The sequence below is a fragment of the Meleagris gallopavo genome, chromosome 15, assembly GCF_905368555.1.
Source record: "Meleagris gallopavo chromosome 15, MGAL_WU_HG_1.1, whole genome shotgun sequence".
Classification (NCBI taxonomy): Eukaryota; Metazoa; Chordata; class Aves; order Galliformes; family Phasianidae; genus Meleagris; species Meleagris gallopavo.
Window position 1 is genome coordinate 9,759,705 of NC_139418.1, and position 17,108 is coordinate 9,776,812.

General features: G+C 59.4%; 3 protein-coding genes across 8 annotated transcripts; all 3 read right to left on the reverse strand.

The window, feature by feature from the left end:
* Window positions 1-38: 38 nt before the first annotated feature.
* DOK3 (docking protein 3) lies at window positions 39-3,025 on the reverse strand. Of its 3 annotated transcripts, none has more exons than XM_003210334.5 (5): window positions 2,522-3,025; window positions 1,245-1,535; window positions 1,076-1,163; window positions 821-993; window positions 39-744 (listed from the first exon to the last, which is right to left on the reverse strand). In XM_003210334.5, the coding sequence occupies exons 1-5, from the start codon at window positions 2,576-2,578 to the stop codon at window positions 67-69; spliced, it is 1,287 nt and encodes a 428-aa protein (XP_003210382.2). In that variant the 5' UTR covers window positions 2,579-3,025; the 3' UTR covers window positions 39-66. The 3 variants fall into 3 exon arrangements, with proteins under 3 accessions (XP_003210382.2, XP_085092808.1, XP_085092806.1); XM_085236682.1 differs by lacking the exon at window positions 2,522-3,025 and adding an exon at window positions 1,860-2,487; XM_085236680.1 differs by lacking the exon at window positions 2,522-3,025 and having other exon boundaries at window positions 1,245-2,487.
* Window positions 3,026-3,178: 153 nt separating this feature from the next.
* Window positions 3,179-8,549, reverse strand: DDX41 (DEAD-box helicase 41). Its single transcript, XM_003210335.5, has 17 exons — window positions 8,396-8,549; window positions 8,227-8,325; window positions 7,992-8,151; window positions 7,846-7,920; window positions 7,539-7,599; window positions 6,801-6,937; window positions 6,502-6,574; window positions 6,182-6,335; window positions 5,939-6,075; window positions 5,559-5,721; window positions 5,329-5,460; window positions 5,075-5,146; window positions 4,713-4,809; window positions 4,198-4,347; window positions 3,981-4,052; window positions 3,609-3,719; window positions 3,179-3,421 (listed from the first exon to the last, which is right to left on the reverse strand). The coding sequence occupies exons 1-17, from the start codon at window positions 8,417-8,419 to the stop codon at window positions 3,285-3,287; spliced, it is 1,854 nt and encodes a 617-aa protein (XP_003210383.2). The 5' UTR covers window positions 8,420-8,549; the 3' UTR covers window positions 3,179-3,284.
* FAM193B (family with sequence similarity 193 member B) lies at window positions 8,227-17,036 on the reverse strand. Of its 4 annotated transcripts, XM_085236628.1 has the most exons (11): window positions 16,714-17,036; window positions 14,923-15,162; window positions 14,047-14,269; window positions 13,547-13,756; window positions 12,700-13,114; window positions 11,528-11,723; window positions 10,974-11,210; window positions 9,411-10,425; window positions 9,138-9,213; window positions 8,930-9,027; window positions 8,227-8,325 (listed from the first exon to the last, which is right to left on the reverse strand). In XM_085236628.1, exons 1-10 carry the CDS (start codon window positions 17,005-17,007, stop codon window positions 8,931-8,933), a joined length of 3,003 nt encoding a protein of 1,000 aa, XP_085092754.1. In that variant the 5' UTR covers window positions 17,008-17,036; the 3' UTR covers window positions 8,227-8,325; window position 8,930. The 4 variants fall into 4 exon arrangements, with proteins under 4 accessions (XP_085092754.1, XP_085092753.1, XP_085092757.1 ...); XM_085236627.1 differs by lacking the exon at window positions 8,227-8,325 and having other exon boundaries at window positions 8,643-9,027; window positions 16,714-17,035; XM_085236631.1 differs by lacking the exons at window positions 8,227-8,325; window positions 16,714-17,036 and adding an exon at window positions 16,172-16,662 and having other exon boundaries at window positions 8,643-9,027.
* Window positions 17,037-17,108: the final 72 nt, after the last annotated feature.

Genomic DNA, 17,108 nt, shown 5'->3' on the forward strand with positions numbered 1-17,108 from the left:
GTTACGGCGCCCTCTGGCGGCCGAGTGCGGTGCCGGGGTCGGACGGTGCACGGCCTTTATTCCCGCTCACGACCAGTCCCGCGCGCCGGGGCCGTCCCGGCTCAGCAGCCGCACCAGTTTGGCCCGGAGGGTGCGCTGAGGCTTCGGCCGGGAGCGTTCCTCCGCGTCTCCTCCGCTTCCTCCCGGCCCCCAGCGCTGTCTGTGGGGCTGGGGGGCGCTGCGGGCGGGGTAGGAGACGGTGGCCTCGCTGCTGTGGCCTTCGGGGGCCTGGCGACAGCCCAGCTCCCAGCGCCCTTCCTCCTCCTCTTCCTCTTCCTCCGCCAGAGGCCGAGGCTGGGCCGTGAAGATGTTCTCATAGAGATGCTCGGGGAGCGGCTTGCCAGGGCACGGCGTGAAGTGGGGCTGCTGGCCCCGTGCAATGGAGGCATACAATATAGGACCAGCAGCCTCCGGCTCCACAGCGGGGAAGCGGAGAAGGTTGGGTGATGGATGCGAGGCCGAGTATGAGCCCGACTGTGCCCGCCCCAGCGTTGGGCTGTGCTGGGGGTCTTCAGCATCTGCCCCCCAGGGTTGGGTACTGAGGCCTTGGGCTGACAGTTGGGGCTGGGGGCTCTCCCGGCCCTGCTGCTGACAGGCGATAGCGGTGGCCACAGCCCGGCACAGCTCCGGAGCTCGCGGGGTGCTGAAGGTGAAGGTGCCCTCGCCTGAGTCGCTGCGGCGGCCAGCCTCGAAGGAAAAGATGTTCTGCTGGGACAAGAGGGCAGGGTGAGGGGCTGACACCTGCCACAGGCAGGTGGAGGCCCGGGGAGGGTGCACCTACCTGATCTTGGCCGAATTTGCGGAGGAACGGGTAGGGCCAGGTGAGCAGGGGCTGCTGGGACTGCGCATCCTTCAGTGTCAGGCTCTGGGGCAGGGCTGCCAGCACGTAGTGCCCGTGCAGCTTGCAGCGGGTGGCTGCCTCCGTCCTCAGCACCAGCACTGGGAACTCCGTCACTGTGGGAGCAGAGTGAGGTCAGTGCTGCTGCACACCCAGTGGAAAGCCTCCCCCCACCTCCGGCCCCACTGCAGCACGTACAATCCTGCCACGAGGAGTAGAGGCAGTTCTCCTCCATAGGGATGGGCTGCAGCCCAGTGCTGCTACTCTGTGCTGCTTCTTTTTTGACCTGGAACAGAGGGAGGTGAATATGGCCCCCCCAGCACCCTCATCCTCCTTGCCTGGAGCAGCTGGAGAATGCTGGGCGTACCTGAAAGGCCAGCTGGCAGAGCTGCTCGATCCACTCATCCCGCTGGTCAGCTGCCAGCACGTAGTTCTTCTCCGTAGTGGTGAGGTAGAAGGCGGCAGTGGCTTTGGGGCAGTTCTCAGTGCCCATGGGGCCAACGGAGACACAGTCAGACAGGCGGATGACACGGCGGGTGCAGCGCCTCAGGGAGGTGTCAGGCACTGTGCCGTCATCCCGTGCATCAAACTTCTCCATACGGGCCACACCAAAGGGGCTGGCAGCAAAGAGCTGTGCTCGCATCTTCCTCCAGGTCCGCTGGAATGGAGGAAGGGTATGGATATGGGGAAAACAGTGACAGCAGGGAGCTGTCTGCCACGTCCACGTGGCTTGGGAAAGGGCGCACAGGAGTCTCTGCCTATAAGGCTGCGCACTGCAACAGGGCAGAGAAAGCTGTTCTGATGCTGGACCGCCATGCAAATGAAAGCCATTTTGAGCTGCTGTGCTCCTGCTGGCAGCTCGCATCTGCTGCACACAGCCAGGCCCTGCAGCTTGCAACCTACTTCCTCCCAGGGGAGGCTCTGCAGCACCCGACCCTCCCCAGCCCATCACGAGATGGAGGGGCTGCAAGCCCCCACTTACCTCAAGTGCACAGCAGAGCCTCCGCCCTGGAAAACAGATGTGGTAGAGCGCCCAAAATACCCATCAGCCTCCCACATGGCAGAGCACCAGCCCCACGCACATGGGGGCTGCATGCTTCAGCTCTAGGACTTGGCTCTTGCGGAGTACCGAGGTGGGAGCAGTTCTGTTAGCACACCATGGGTAGCCCTGCACACAGTGAGCACAGAGCACTCTGTGCCGTGAGAAAGCTAGCAGGAGGCAATCTGTGAACACGCAGCTCCAGGGGCTGCCATGATGTCACCCATGATGTACCCACAGATCCAAGCACACAGTCATTGCTTCTCCCACAGCACTGCCCCAGGGCCAGGTTCAACCCAGCAACCCACCTGCTGCCCCTGCTTGTGCACACACAGAGCTGTGCCTCAGTAACACACCTTTATTGTTTCATTGCACATCACACAATGACCAGGCAAGGTCACTGCCCATAGGAGTGACCACAAACTACTGCGCACACAGATGGGTCCCCTCAGCTGTGGGAGAGCACCACCACTAAAGCTGGAGCCTAAAGGGGTCCAGCTCTGCTCACTCCCTTCCCAGATGGTGGGGGGCTCAGGCCCGGACCAAGCAGCATGCCAGCAGTACAAACCCTATATCCAGCCACAAATCCACCCTCTGCCCTTTACCTTTCCAAATTTGCAGTGCTGTACATAGAGGATGCCATCCTTCACTGGTCTCTCCATGGGCCCAGCGCTGCCCCAGCAGCCAACACAGGGCTCTGGGGCTTGGGCTGCTGGCAGCACAGAAATGTGACTGCTTCAGCCAAAGCAACTGCATGGGGCAGACTTCCTTCTCTCTGACACTTCCCCTTTTTGGTGTGTGGGATGAGAGGCAAAGGCTGGGCCACAGGAGGTGTCCATCCGCCCACCCCTTGCAGCGGGGCAGAACGCATACTGCGAGAGTACAGGCAGCTCTCAGGGGACAACCTGACATAAGCACGGCGCGCTTGGCTTAGCCCTGGCTGCACCAGAGCACCACTGGTGTTAACAGGAACAGCTGACGATGCACAGATCAAGGTGAGAGGAAGGAGATTGTGAGGCTTTAGAGGGGCTGGATAGAAGTCCCTAGGCATGGGCAGCAGCCCACCAGCCACAAACCAGTCACCCCACCTAGAGTTTCCCCCACCACTCCCTGTCTGCCCAGCACTGCACAGCAGTGTGACACTGATGTATCGAGCTGCTGCAGCACAGCTCCACGCATTTCCATCTAGGGCAGGAGCTCAGGAAGGCTGAGCTGCTGAAGTCCCAAAAAACAGGTCACAGAAGTGCAGAAGAATCTTCTGGTACGAGGTTGGTCTGTGCTTTGGAATGTGAACCCCAGGTCAAAAAGATGCATCCAACCTCCTCTCCTGGTCTGTGCAGGGGAGTACTGAACAGCACAGTCCCCAGGCTAGAAGTCCATAGAGCTGTGGGCTAGGTAGTCCTTGCGGCCAATGTTGCTGACTTGCTTGGTCTGCATCGCCTCCAGCTTAGGACAGTCAGTGATGCGATGGCCCAGGCCACCACAGAAGGCACAGCCCCGCTCACCTGCAATGGGAAGAAGGAGATCAGGCTGAGCTGTGTGCCAAGCCAGGTGACAAAGCAGGCACCCAGCAGGTAGGGAGACAGGAGCCACCCCATGAGCCTGAAGCGATGGGAGCTGGGACCCTGTCTGCAGCCCATGTTACTCTAAGACTCCCACAGAAGTTCCCCATCCCAGCACAGGGTTCCTCACCTCCAATGTCCAGCATGGTCTCATCCCCACAGTGCAGCACCTGGAGCACAGGGGGCACCTTCTGCTTCGCCTCCAGGAGCAGAGCCTTCAAGTCCATGAGCACCGACTCATCTGAGGACAGAGATGCAAATCAGATATAATCCTAGCAGAAGCCCAACACAAGAATGGCAAAGAATGATGTGCAGGGCCCTGAGGCCAGCATCCAAGTGGTGACAACGCCCCATATCACCACCTCCTCTCTGCGAACCATAATCACTTTTCCCTGCTTGCATGGGAACACCACCCACATCCAAGCAGCAGCAGCTCTTTGTCCAGCTGCATCGCACAGCTGCAGCCCACCCCACAGGCTCCCTCCATCCCACAGTTTCTCACCACAGGCTTTGTTGATGAAGGTGGTGGCAATACCAGTGTTGCCTGAGCGACCCGTACGGCCAATACGGTGAACTGCAAAGAAACAGACAGGATCAGGCCTGGACAAATGCAACATGACACCTCTGTCCCAGTGACCACAAAGATGGGTGCACAGCCCTCCTGGCCTGCGGCCACCCAGCTACTCTCCCTCAGTGCCTCTGCTGGCCCCATTTCCCACCGTAGTTCTCAATCTCCTCTGGCATGTCGTAGTTGATGACATGCTGGATGGCAGGGAAGTCCAGGCCCTTAGAAGCGACATCAGTGGCAACCAGAACATCCTTCTTTCCATCTCGGAAGGCCTCAATGGCTTTTGTCCGCTCCTCCTGATCTGTAAACATCCAACACAGAAGATGAGTAGGGTCAGAGCTCCCAGTCCTACCTCTTGCAGCAACCACTACAGCCTTAAAGCTGAGCATTACAAAGCCTAAGCCTCTCCTGTGTGAAAACCTACACATCCTTTCCTGAGATTAAGCAGCAGAGGGACTCACAGGTCCTGTAGGGAGCTAGCTGCACGATGCTTACATCTGCTGTGAGAGTAAGTAAAGCTGCACTCCCTACCAGAGGTCCTGACACTGCCCCAGTCCATCCTCACACAGTGACAAACAGCTATTTGCTGGGACCTCCCATGCTCATACACCGTGCTGGAAGGAGTGGGATCAGACAGGACCACACCTCCACAGCACCCTCACAGACCTTTGCCTCCATGGATGGCCACAGCTTCCACACCCTTGAGTAGAAGATACTCGTGGATCGCATCAACATCTGCCTTCTTCTCTGCAAAGATCAGCACCTGCCACAACACACATATCATGTAAGAGTGGCTTTTTTGTGTGCTGACAAAGAGCACAATCCCCAGAGAAACCCACTTCCTCTTGCTGAACAGAGGCCACAACAGTTTTGTGCCCAAGACTTGTATATACACAGAACACAGTTCCTTCCTTCACCAACCCCAGTACAGAGCAGAGCCTGGCAGCTGCATCCTCTACAGCTGTGCTGCAGAGCTGCAGTGCTGCCCCCAGATGTACTGCAGGAGCAGCTAAAGCATATTTACTCACAGGTGGTGGGGTCTTTTGCAGGCACTCAAGGAGATACACCATCTTGGCCTCCTCTTTCACATACTCCACTTCCTAGGAAGAAGCACAGAGAAAGTTCAAGCAGACAGCAGAGAAACCAGCACTGCATGGTATCCCACGACCCGCTGGGAAGGAGGACCAACCACATCTGTTCTCGTGGGGGAGGTACTGTCTGCTCTCACAAACTATGTAGGCCACCCATACATGGCGTGGGGGGGAGCTCCCAAGTACCTCACCTGCACAACATCCAGGCTGGCAGCACCTGCTCGCCCAACATTAATGGTGATAGGCTTCACCAGGGCACTCTTAGCAAAGTTCTGGATCTTTTTAGGCATTGTTGCACTGAAGAGAAGGGTCTGTCGCTGGCCCTGCACAGGGAGCAAAGCACAGGCAAGGATTTAGTGCTCATCCAAAGGTGGGTGCAGGGACTGAGCTAAACAGTGCTCACATCTTCTCAGCCCAATACCTTAAAGTAGGAGAAGATGGTGCGGATGTCTCCCTCAAAGCCCATATCAATCATCCTGTCAGCCTCATCCAAGGCCAAGTAGCGGCAGATGTCCAGACTCACCATCTTTTTCTGCAGCAGGTCCATGAGGCGGCCAGGGGTTGCCACCATCATATGCACACCACTGTGTGATGAGAGAAGGCACAGTCAGGCACTTAGATTTCTTCCCATGCAGAAACATATACAGAAGGGCTTACAGAGCTTACGTGCCAGCTGGCACATCAACCTTCACCCCTACACCTCCCCAAAGCTATCCAGCTAGTATGCCACCCCTCAGTCCCCTGCTAGAAATAAAAAGAGCCCAGCTTCAGCCCCACAGGACGCTCCCCACAAGGTCTTACTGTTTGATCGTCTCCATCTGCTCCTTAACAGACATTCCCCCAATGCAGAGGGCACAGCGCAGCGGGGGCAGGCTGTCCTCCTGCAGCAGGCGACAGTAGTACTCAATGATGCCATGGGTCTGCCGGGCCAGCTCTCGCTGCAAAGGAAAAAAAACACCTTAATTCCCCACACAGGGAGCACCTGAAACTGTCACTGAACATCAGTGAGCTTTCTCCCATGCTCCATGCGCCCCAAGAACTCACAGAGGGACAGATGATGAGTCCATAGGGTCCCTCTCGCTTAGAGAATGGCAATCTCTTCTCTTGCTCCAGGCAGAACATGATAACTGGAAGAGTGAACACCAGAGTCTTCCCAGAGCCAGTGAAGGCAATGCCAATCATATCCCTTCCTGAGAGGCTATCAGAGAAACAGGCCAATGGTGAGCAAGAGTGTTACAGGAGAGGACAAAGCTCCAGATCTGAGCAGGGTGAACAGAGCTAGAAGAGAGCATGCAGTTGGTGCTGCTAGGTGGGCTGGAAGCAGCAAAACACCGCCTAACCTGGGACACGAACAAAGCACTTACATTGTGGGGATGCCTTGAATCTGTATAGGCGTTGGCTGCTGGATTCCTTTTTTCTTCAAGCCCCTCAGGATAGCTGTTAGAAAACATGGGACATGCATATTCAAACCTGCTTTCCCCCTAACTCATTTTTCAGCCACAGCCCTCTGATCAGTGAGGAATGACCCTCCGGTCAGCAGCCAGCTGATACAATCCCTGTTGTGAATTTAAGCTGGGACCCTGCTAACAGAGTATTAAAGATCAAACAGCTTTGCTCACTGCTGGACACGAGTCTCCCCAGAAAATGCTGCCCCCAATCCCACCTGCTGGAAACTTCATCTCCTTGAAGCTCTTGATGGGAGGAGGGATGCCTTCTCCCTCGACAAGGATGTGGTACTTCTTGCGCACGCGATCATGCCGAGCCTCTGACATGGCCAGGATGTAACGAGGTGCTCTCCAGCTGAGAAAGCAACAGAAGAAGTTCAGAGTGCAGACTGTCCTAGAGAGAGCCAGCTGACCCAACAAAGGATGACAAGAACTCCCTGATGGGCTCTGAAATTCCACAAAGGAAAACAGGTGACCTCAAGGAGCTTCAAGAGCATCTCAGAACACCCAAGCCAGTCGTACACAACAAAGATCTCCCCAGAGTCCAAGTAAGGAGCCTCAATACAACAGATAACAGCAGCCTATGGATAATGGGTAAAACATGCCAACATCATTTAGACCCATTTTCATTATTTCCATGATACCTCCTTGAACATCCTGGGCTCTCCCTCTCTCATTCTCTTTGTCTCAAGGACCCTCAAGGTCTGAAGACTCAGCTCAAGCCTTTAAATTTTACATAAATGCATACATAAATCTTACTGCATGGAAAATAACATCCAAAGTGACTCATCAGTCTTTCAATTTACAAAGAGTAGTACGTAGTCAATAAGCCAAGCAAGTATAACCCAGAGACCACAGAGCAGTTCTCTTCCTACCAGTCTGTATGGCCTCTAGCTGTTGCCAGCTGTAAGGAAGTGATATTTTGAGAAAAACAACCCCCACGTTGCAAAACATACCTGGTTTTAATTGGATCATCATATGTAATGCCCTTCGCCATCTCCTTCACTGACATCAGTGCTGCAAAAACAAAGCCAATAAAATCAGTGAGAGCTCTCAGTCTCCATGCCCACAGACAGCAGAGCAAGGTGAGCTGGGGCAGCACTTCTGGACAACCTGTTGGAGCCTGGGGCCTGCAACTGCACAGTCCCAGCAAAGTCAGGCAGCTGACTGCTAACTGAGGATCCTCACTGTGATTTTCTTCTCCAGTCCCAGGCTGTACTGCTGTCCAACAGCTCTATAGGACACAGGGGTGCCAGCGCTCACCTCGGCCCTCTGCCACGCTCTCCAGGATCTTCTCCTCCTCCTTCAGCTGCTTCTCTTTGGCTGACTCCTTCCGGGCTGAGGAGAGGTAGGAAAAAAGTGAGAGTGCCCACAGCTCCCAGCAGAGCCCCTCCCCACACCGGCCCTACCCTCTGCCTTCTCCTTGAGGTGCTGGTGCTGGTCCAAGAGGCTGATGTTGGACTGCGGCCCCAGGGGGATGTCATCCTCATCCCCGCGCTGCTCGCTGCCGCTGTCCCGCTGCTCCTCCTCCGACACCACCTTCCGCCGCATCTGCAGCAGCTTCTGCAGCTGGAGAAGAACCGCGGGTTGAGAGGCGCCGCACCGGTACTGAGCCCAACCCCCAGAGCCCCGTTACGCCGTTACCATCTGCTGCTTGCGCTGCTTCACCGGCACGTAGGGCACGTAGTCCTCGTCGTCCTCTCCCGACATGTCGGATCCGTCGGCCATCTCTTCGCGCTGCCTCTGTGGGGAGACGTGGGGTGAGCGGAGCGGGCGCGGAGCCGGGGTTCGCCGTTAGCGGCCTGGACTTCACCTTCCGCTCCGCGCCCGGTTCCATGGCGTCGCCACCACTCGGTAGCCTCGCTGCCCCGGATGTAAAACGGGCACGCCGGAAGTGACGTATAACGGGCGTACTGTCGCCTAGCAACACGGCATTGCCTCCTCCCGCGCGGGAGAAGCGACCCTACGGATCCCCTCAGAGATCAAATCCGCGGAACGCGTACAGCACAGTACGCCCCGCCCCGCCCGCGGGGCGCGAAACAAAGCAGCAGAGGCTGGGGTTAAATAAAATAAAAAATTAAAAAGTTCTTTATTGGGTCCAGCACAGGCCTTCCCCCGCGGCGCAGGGAGCCGGGCGGAGAGGGCGAGGGGACGGTTGGGGCGGGGTGACCCCGCGGTGGGGAAGAGGAGGCGGGGGGAGCCCCGGGGGCCCCGCGGGGCAGGTGAGCACCGGGATCCCCGTAACCGGGAACCCCATAGAGGAGAGCCGGGGCCCCCGGGAGGGAGTGACGGGGCACAGTGAGGAGAGCGGAGCGGCCGAGGGTGGGGGGGGGGGGCGGCCCCGCACCTCACTGCGCTGCGCTGGAAGTGGTTTTCTTCAGGGTGAAGTTGGTCCAGTTCACGGCCACCTTCTGCCGCGTCTGCTTGGCAGAGTCCAGACAGAACCTGGCCGGGAGAGAACGGAGCCCCAGTGAGCGACAGAGCCCCCAGAACCTCAGCCCCCAGCCCCAGGCAGGGTGACCTCACATACACCCTGCCAGGAGATGCTGTCTCACCTCTTGAAATACTCCACTTCCCGGTCAGTTTCATCCATCTCTACACTATCTAAGTCCTTGGGCAGGAACACGTCATCTGGCAAGCAGAGCACAAGGTTACCACAACACGGCAACACCCCTAAAACCCAGCTGCTCCCAGCAGGACAGTGCCAGGGATGGGACCCCCACACACATCAGGGCAGGACAGGAAGGAACCTGGCAGCAGGCAGGGCAAGGGCCGGGGAAGGGGCCACAGCAGCAAGAGTTCGGCAGGGCAGAGCTGCAGGCACTCACCGATAGAGGTATTCGATTTCTCCACCTTGTTGCGGTTCTTCCTGCTCTTGCCCTTGGGCTGGGGGGATCCCCCCAGGGCAGCAAGGGGAGGCAGCTGCCGGTCCCCAGTGGCTGGGGTGGGCAGCTGCACCAGATCTGGCAGCTCAGCTTTGCCCTCTCCCCTCCGACCTTTCCAATCGCCGCTTCTCTCTTTCTCCGGTCTGGCAGTGCCACAGCCCCAGGGTTGCCCCTTGCCACTCTCCACCTCAGTGCAGCCACCCGCCCGCTGTGGCTCTGCAGTGCTGGGCTTCGAAGGGTGCTTGGTTCCCAGCACCTGCCCCTTCACACCAGAGTTCTCCAGCCTGGCCTGGCCACTGAGCACCACAGCACTGTCCCCTTTCTTCACCTGCCCGCTCTGCCGCTTATTCTTTCGCTGCCGACCCCCTGCCAGCACCTGCTCTGGTGGCTCTGACCCCTTGGGCTGCGGTCCCTCCTTGGGCTCTGGGCTCTGCCCACCACAGTCCACAGCAGAGTCCGCAGCCTTGGACTGAACCCAGATCATGCGGGACAGGCTGGGCACGGCGCTGAGGCGCTTCACCACACCGTTCTCGGTGGCCGTTGGGGCCAGCGGCAGCTCCCCTGGCCCATCACCCCATCGAGGGCTCAGCTCACCCCGCAGCAGTGTGTGGCTCTTGGTGGGGCCCAGGCTGAGCGGGGCAAGGGCCAGGTCTATGTCCTGCAGGTCAGAGGAGCCATTGAGGTGGGAGATCAGGTTCTTCTGCTCCAAGACAGCTGCCTTCTTGGGGAAGTCATTGACATCTAGGTTGAGGTCATAGACACTGAAACTGGCCCGGATGGAGTCCTTGATGGTGTTCTTGATCTCCTGCAGCCGGCTGCTGAGGAAGCTGTTCACACGCTCCAGCTCCAGCTCTGGCCACTCCAGCAGCTTCTCCTCAGCTGGCTCCCTGCTCTGGTTGTTTGCAGGGGCACGCTCTGCACGCTTTTGGGCCTCTGCCTCCAGCTGGGCTTTCTCCTCCTGCAACACAAGTGAAGATCAGATGGGCCAGGCAGACGTGTGCAAGCCACACACCAGCCTAGTCAGGCAGCAAACCAATGGCCAGTGTTCAGCATGGTTTTCCCAAGCCTTCCACTATCTCCAAACTGCCTGAACTGTTCACACACCCCCTGCAGGCACCACAAAAGCAACCGTACTGCACAGATGACACCACTCTGGGCACGAGGCACCAGTGAACAGCACAAGCTTTCACAGCACAGTTTTCCACTACAGAGGCACACTGCTTGTCAGAGCTAGAACACACAACAGAGCAGCTTAGCCTCCCCCCAAGATGCTTTGGGCAGAGATGCAGGGAAGTTCCCAAAGAATTAGACACTGATGCTAACTCAGGAGAAGGGCACAAAGCTCAAGAAACCAAATGGATCGAAGTGAGAGAATGCAAAGCCCCATCAGAGCAGTCTTGCCCTGATCTTCTAAAAGGAGTAGGACAGACCTCCCTCTTGCCCACTTCTCCCACCTTGCTTAGCCAGGCAGGACATGGAGCAGCACTTCCCTTTGCCCAGCCTCACCTTCTTCTTCTGCTTGTGCCGTGCCCGCTTGGCAGCCTTGGCACTGTTCAAGGGCTTGGGCTCTGTGCTGTTGATGTAGTCCAGCAGTTCATCCACATTGCGGTGGTCCACAGCGGGCTCTCCTGAGCTGCTGTTGTGCCCTAGTTTTTGTGGCAACTCCTCTTTCCTTTTGGTGAGGCGTGAGCGCAGTTTCTCCCGAATCTCAGCATAGTTGCGGCTTGTGGGAGCGGCTGGTGGCTGTGGGAGGTGAGAGCTGTCAAGCTTGGCAGGTATCAGAACCAGTGTGACATGCAGGCAGCCCCAGCTTCCACACTAGTCACCCATCGCTCTTCCCAACCACTCCTGTCCCCAGCACGACCTTTACTGAACTCCTTTCCAACATAGCTACAAAGATGATTAGAGGCCTGAAGCATCTTCCCGATCTGACAGGGTACACATACCGGCAGAGAAAAGCTGTGGCCAGACCTTCCCACTTCCATGCTTTCCACACACCAACTTTACACCACAGAGCAGAACACAAAGACCAGAGGTGACTGAAGAGTGGTCTCACTCACCGCATTGTGGCCGAAGAACTCACAGTAGCAGCAGTCACAGAACTTCCCATCTTTCTGGTTGGTGGAAGAAGAGGTGCAGGAACTGCGCTCTGAGCTGCTGTCCTCATCCTCCCCAAGACCTTCATCTGCCTCACACGGCTGCGGCGGATGGCAGCTGGTACCATTCGGGAACTTGTGTCCTTTGCAAGACGGGTCCCTGAGGAGAATGGTGAGAAGTGAGTGCAAGCAAAGCAGCTCAAAATCATCCCACTGGGTGTATAAGAACACCCTTCCCAGGCACCCTGTGCCAGAGCAAAAGGATTTGCAGGGAAGACAAACCCCAGCCCCCTGCACCCTCCTTCTGCAAGGAAAATGCAGAAGGAGCCTGTGACAGAAGGTATTCCTAACTCTTCACCCCCCAGCGCTTCTAGCAGGCAGAAGGCTGGCCCACCAGAGTTCCAGAAAGCAATGTCCCCTGCAAGGCCACGAGCTGATCCCAGGGCAGGGAGCGGTACTCACTGGGGGTGGCAGGTAGCACAGGTGAGAAACACTGGAACTGCATGCAGCTGCCAGACATCCCCACGTGCAGGCAGGCCCGACTCCCACAGGCACAGACCACCCAGTTCAGGGACAGGGCAGCCAGGCATGGCCCACAGCACCACTCCTCTAGCTCCAGCTCGAGACTTGTCTGGCCCTCCGCAGGGAGAGCTAATCAGCAGAGAGGAACCAACACCCTCGACTCAGCATACTCTCTTCCAAGGCACAGGTAGCCCAAAGAGGGCCAGGGGAGCAGGCGAGCAGAACCACCAGTCCACAGGCTTCATCTTCTTGAAAACCTTTGCCCAGTGCCTCAGCTGCCCGATGGGTCTCACTGACATAGGTCCTGTTGGCCAACAGCAGGTTGACCAGGCGGTTTCTTTGGGTCTTTTAGCTGGAGGAGCAGTAAGCAAGCAAGCAGTCTCTTCTGCACCACAGTACTAAAGGACAACCGCACAGAGAAGACATGTAGGGAGAAAAAGAGCTTAACCCTTAAAGACCAGGGGTCTACAGCAGCAGAACTGGCCCACAAACACAGGCTTTCTGCACCACCATTCCAGAGTGGTCAATCCCTCCACTGGGGAAATTGCATCCTTGGCAGGGGTGGTATCACCCAGGGAGGAGAGGTTGGAAACATGCGGGGCTCATCCACTCACCTGTTTGTCCCGGGTAGTTGGTGGGAGGCAGGTGGAGGGATGAGTGAAGTACTGCAGTGCCCATTGCAGGGATGAGTGCAGCCCGAAAGCGGAGGTGGCATCTTCAGCAGCGGCACATTGGCAGGGGGCAGGTGAGGGCTCTTACACGACCCTGGGCTGTGCGAGACTGTGCCAGTGGAAGGGGACTCAGATGCTGGTTTCGGGGCTGCCGCCTGTACGCTGGGTGCAGGGAAGAGTGCAGCCTGTGGGGTGGTGCCCAGCGGAACGTGTGGAGGGGAGCCGAAGGGTCCTGGGTGGGCAGGCATCTGCTTGGAGGGAACCAGCGCTGGTGGCTGGGAGGGGAGCCCAGTGGGACTGTTGGGAGGAGCAGTGAGGTCCGAGTGCTGATGATGCTCTGAGGAGTGGAAGGCTTCACCTGCAGACAGGCAGAAGCAGAGACAGTCAAGTGACAGGCCACATTCAGAGATATCCTACAGCCCAAATGCACGTGGGTCCCTGAGCTCAAGCTTAGGCCAGCTTAGAGAAAGGCAGGAGACTTTTGCCCCAGGTTTCCACTAGTACCAAAAGGCACCATAGCACCAAACTTCAACCAGAGGGCAATGCACGGGGATTGGGTTGCTCCAGAGGGAGCTGAACAGAAAGCACATCTGCATGGATTTTTTCTACAGTGACAAACCCTGTCCTCCCCACCCAGGCACTCAGGTTAAAAGCAAAAAGTCATCCCTGCTTGCAATGGGCCTCAGCAGCTTCATCTGCCCCACAGGTGGCAAAACATGGGAAAAGGCACAGGGGCAGAGAAGGCAGTGGGCTGGGAGGATGAGGCCAGACCTACCCCTGGTACACGCACCTGGTGGGGTGGCCCTCCGGCACATGCTTTTGAACTGCTTCGGCAGCGTCTTGCAGAAGTCAAGTGAGGTAGGCAGAGGCGAGCCTGGGGCAGCACTGCCAGTGGCGGGGGAGGTTGTATGGCCATAGGGACAGGCCTTGAGCCCCGCCACCATGGCAGGAGCCTGGCTGATGCACTCTGGAGAGAGAGCCAGGCTGGAGTGCTTTTCACCTGCAAGGAAAGCAAAGCTAGGGCCTGGCTACTGCTGAGTGTCTCATGGCCATTTCTGGTGGGAAAAGCACTGCAGCCTTCAGCACAGCACTTCTGCCTGCAGCCACTCCACTCCACCCTGCCTGCAGCGTGGCAAAGCAAGAAAATGCTTCAACGTCCCAGTTACCCTCTGCCTTTGCTGCCCTCTGTTGCTTGCCCCTGCCCACCAGTCAAGTTGCTTGTAAGGATACAGCCTAAACCAGAGACCAGTGAGAAAACTCTGCTCAACCCCACGACTGGCTTCAACTCACCTAGTGCAGCAGGGGGGGCCCCGAGGGGACTGCCCTGTGTGGCCCCGTTGGTATGCTGCGAGTTCCAGAGGCCCGAGAGCTTGTGAGCAGACAAGAAAGAGCTGGGGTCCCAGTCCCCTGAGTTCCCGTGGCACGAGGAGGAAGAGGAGGAGGTGGAAGAGGAAGAGGAGTGGGAACCACCCCCACAAGACTGCGACTTGCAGGATGTGTGGGATAACGAGACCTGGCAGGGAAAACATAGAGTGAAGTAGGAGCAGGGTGGGAGCGAGGCAGGAGACCTTTGCCCCGGGATGTTTTGGCCAAGACCCTCTCCACTGACCCCAAGCCCCTGCTCCTCTCACTGCCTCTACCCAGCAGATGGCCAGCCGGGTTTCAGAGCCCAAGCCAACAGCCAGGTGGATGTCAAAGGCCACGTGCTGCTCCAGTTGTGTTCAGCGTGGGCCAGGGTTAAACAAAGCCACACAGGAAGTCACTGCTTTGCCCTCGAGCTCTGCATAGGGGCAAGATCCGCCCTGCCATGCACTGCCCCTTTCACCTTGGCAACTGCAGCTCTGGCAAGACCCAGCGTGGCAGCACAGAGCCAGGCAGCGGGCAGCTTGCCACAGGGCCAGTGCAGGAGGAGCACAAAGCATAGTGCGGCAGGGCTGGCAAAGCAGCAGCACTGCCAGCTCTGCCAGGTAGGCAGCTCCAACACCGCACAGGCTGCCAGACAAGCCTCTGCATCATCCCCTACCCCTTCTGAGCAACACCCGAGGAGCTAAGGTTGGAGCGAGCAAGGGGCCCGCAGACCCAGTTCACCCCACAGGACAATCAGCACTGCAAGGCCACGCTCCTGGGAGCCCCAGCCCTTCCAACCACTGCTCCCCAGCCGCGTACCGCCAGGGCCTGCTCCTGCACTGCCCGCCGCTCTTCCTCCTCCACGCTCTTCCGGCAACTCTGGCAGATCCACAGCGGCATTTCTCCCAAGAGGTTCTGCACGAGCGTTGGCACAAAGTCTGGTGGCAGCCTCTCACCCGGAGAAACCAGCCCATTGTGGGACGGGCCTCCCCAGTCCTTGCGCTCACGGTGGCAGAGCAGGCAGCACGTCTGCACGGACTGATTGGCGGTGGGCAGCACCTGCAGTGGGACACACAGGCCACAAGTCACCCGAAGGACCTGCTGCAGGACATCAGGTCAGTGCAGGTGCATGAAAGATTTCAGGATGCTGACTACAAACCAGAATATTTTTTGCAGGCTGTATGTGGATCTGCACCTTCTCCCAGTAACACAGAGCGGCCTTGGGCTGCCCAACTGCTGTCAGCCCAGGATGTGCCAGCTGTGGGTATTTCAGACCCCTGGGAGAATCGTGCTGTGCTAAACCACCAGCCAGCACAACAGCCTGTGAGGCCACCAGCAACTCCCACTGTACCTGCGGTACAACAGCACCAAAAGGACTCCTAGAGCAAAGCGCAGCCCACAGATGTCACCAGGTAGGGTTGACATGGGGTCCCTCAGCCACAACACTCCCTGCTCATTCACTGCAGAACCCCACGGCAGCGCTCACACATCCCAGGCCCTCCCGCCTGCCTCTTTGTTCTGTGCAGCTGGCGGCATCAGGGTGGTGCTCTCCCCACACAGAGCGGCAGGGCCAGGGCTCACAGCCCAATGCCACAGCATGCACCAGGGCCCAACCCTCAGCTCACCGGAGGCCCTGCAGCCAGGACGAGCCCAGCATGACATGAGAGCCCCTATTGTCTGCCACTGCGGTGGGCTCCACAACAATGAGCACACATTTAACTGCTGCCGTGAAACAGATGGTGTCTCCTAGGCCCAAGGTGAAGCAAAGGTCAGAGGCCAAGGAGAGCGCGGGGGACACACAACTCCCCTGCTCAGCGGGGCAGCCACGGCCTGGGTGGCTCTCGGGCCATCCCATGTTTCAGCAAGAGCGGGTGCAGCTGCTGCTCCGTGCGACGGGATGGCGTTTCCCAGCACACCCAGACCACGCAGGCGGAGCGGGGGGCTGTGCCCCGAGGGAGGGGGGGATTGTGCCCCATGCTCCCAGCAGCGTGCTCCGCAGCCAGGCACCGCGGGGACGGATGGGTGCCAGGCAGCAGCCCGCAGCCCGCTCAGCCGCTGCTCCTCTCACCTGCGGCAGGGCCGGACCTCCTGCCATGGTCTGGAAGCAGATCCTCGCAGCGCTCCGTAGCGCCCAGGGGAGAGATGGCATCCCCCGGCGCGGGGCTCTGCCCGGCAGAGGGCACGCGGGGCTCCTCCCGAGCGGAGCAGCGGGGATGCAGCGCCGGGCGCGCCGGGCACGGGGCTGGCGGAGCCGCCCTTATCTCCCGCGGCTCAAGGCGAGCGGCGGCGGTAGACGGGTTCCCAGACCCCGCCGTGGCAATTCCCTCGTCGCCGCGGATGAGGGCCGCGCCCCCCGCCCGCACACGCCGATGGGAGCCCCGGCACGGAGCCACCCGGCAGGGAGCCACCCGGCACGGCAGCGCGGAGCCCCGCGGCCCGCTCCCATCTCCGCGCCCCACGCGGACGGGGCCCTGCCCGCCCGTCGCGCCCCGAGAGCCAGCCCGGGGTCGGCACGGCGCCGGACGGCCCGACGCGAGGCCCGCCTGCCCGGGCCCCGCACCCTCTGGCCGCCCCTCGGAGCCCCGCAGCGCCGCGCGGCCGTCTCGGTACCTGAGGGGCGGCTCTGCCCGGCTCCGCGCTGCCGCCCGCCGCTACCACCGCCTCGGGCGGGGCGGGCGGCTCCGGCGGCGGGGGAGGCGGCGGCGGGGGGGCGGGAGGAGGACCGGCGGCTCCTCCGGGACGTTCTCGGCGGTTCGCGGCGCCTCCGGCCGCCGCCACCTTGTTCCGCCTGCGAGTCATGGCGAGCGCGGCCCGCCGCAGACAGGACAACAGCCAATATGGCGGCGCGGCCCGTCCGGCCCCTGCCTGGGGGGCGGCCCGGCGAGGCGAAGCCGCCGCCGCCATCTTCCGAGCGGGCAGCGCCGCGCCTTATGGCGCCCCCTGGCGGCCGGAGGTGGCGCGGCGGCCGCGCGCGGAGGCTCCCTTGGGTCCCGGCGCGGCGCCCA

What these genes read in the sequence shown, in the direction of transcription:
- DOK3 (XM_085236680.1), bottom strand. Translation starts at nt 1,826, where the DNA reads ATGGGCTGGGGAGGGTCGGGTGCTGCAGAGCCTCCCCTGGGAGGAAGT. An exon ending in TCTGCCAGCTGGCCTTTCAG is followed by an intron (nt 1,164 to 1,244) that starts GTACGCCCAGCA and finishes CCTCTGTTCCAG; the next exon opens with GTCAAAAAAGAAGCAGCACA. An exon ending in CTACTCCTCGTGGCAGGATT is followed by an intron (nt 994 to 1,075) that starts GTACGTGCTGCA and finishes CTGCTCCCACAG; the next exon opens with TGACGGAGTTCCCAGTGCTG.
- DDX41 (XM_003210335.5), bottom strand. Translation starts at nt 8,419, where the DNA reads ATGGAACCGGGCGCGGAGCGGAAG. An exon ending in GAGCGTGGCAGAGGGCCGAG is followed by an intron (nt 7,600 to 7,845) that starts GTGAGCGCTGGC and finishes TTGTTTTTGCAG; the next exon opens with CACTGATGTCAGTGAAGGAG. An exon ending in CCAGCCTGGATGTTGTGCAG is followed by an intron (nt 5,147 to 5,328) that starts GTGAGGTACTTG and finishes GCTTCTTCCTAG; the next exon opens with GAAGTGGAGTATGTGAAAGA.
- FAM193B (XM_085236628.1), bottom strand. Translation starts at nt 17,007, where the DNA reads ATGGCGGCGGCGGCTTCGCCTCGCCGGGCCGCCCCCCAGGCAGGGGCC. An exon ending in TGCAGGAGCAGGCCCTGGCG is followed by an intron (nt 14,270 to 14,922) that starts GTACGCGGCTGG and finishes TTTCCCTGCCAG; the next exon opens with GTCTCGTTATCCCACACATC. An exon ending in CAACTACCCGGGACAAACAG is followed by an intron (nt 11,724 to 12,699) that starts GTGAGTGGATGA and finishes CATTCTCCTCAG; the next exon opens with GGACCCGTCTTGCAAAGGAC.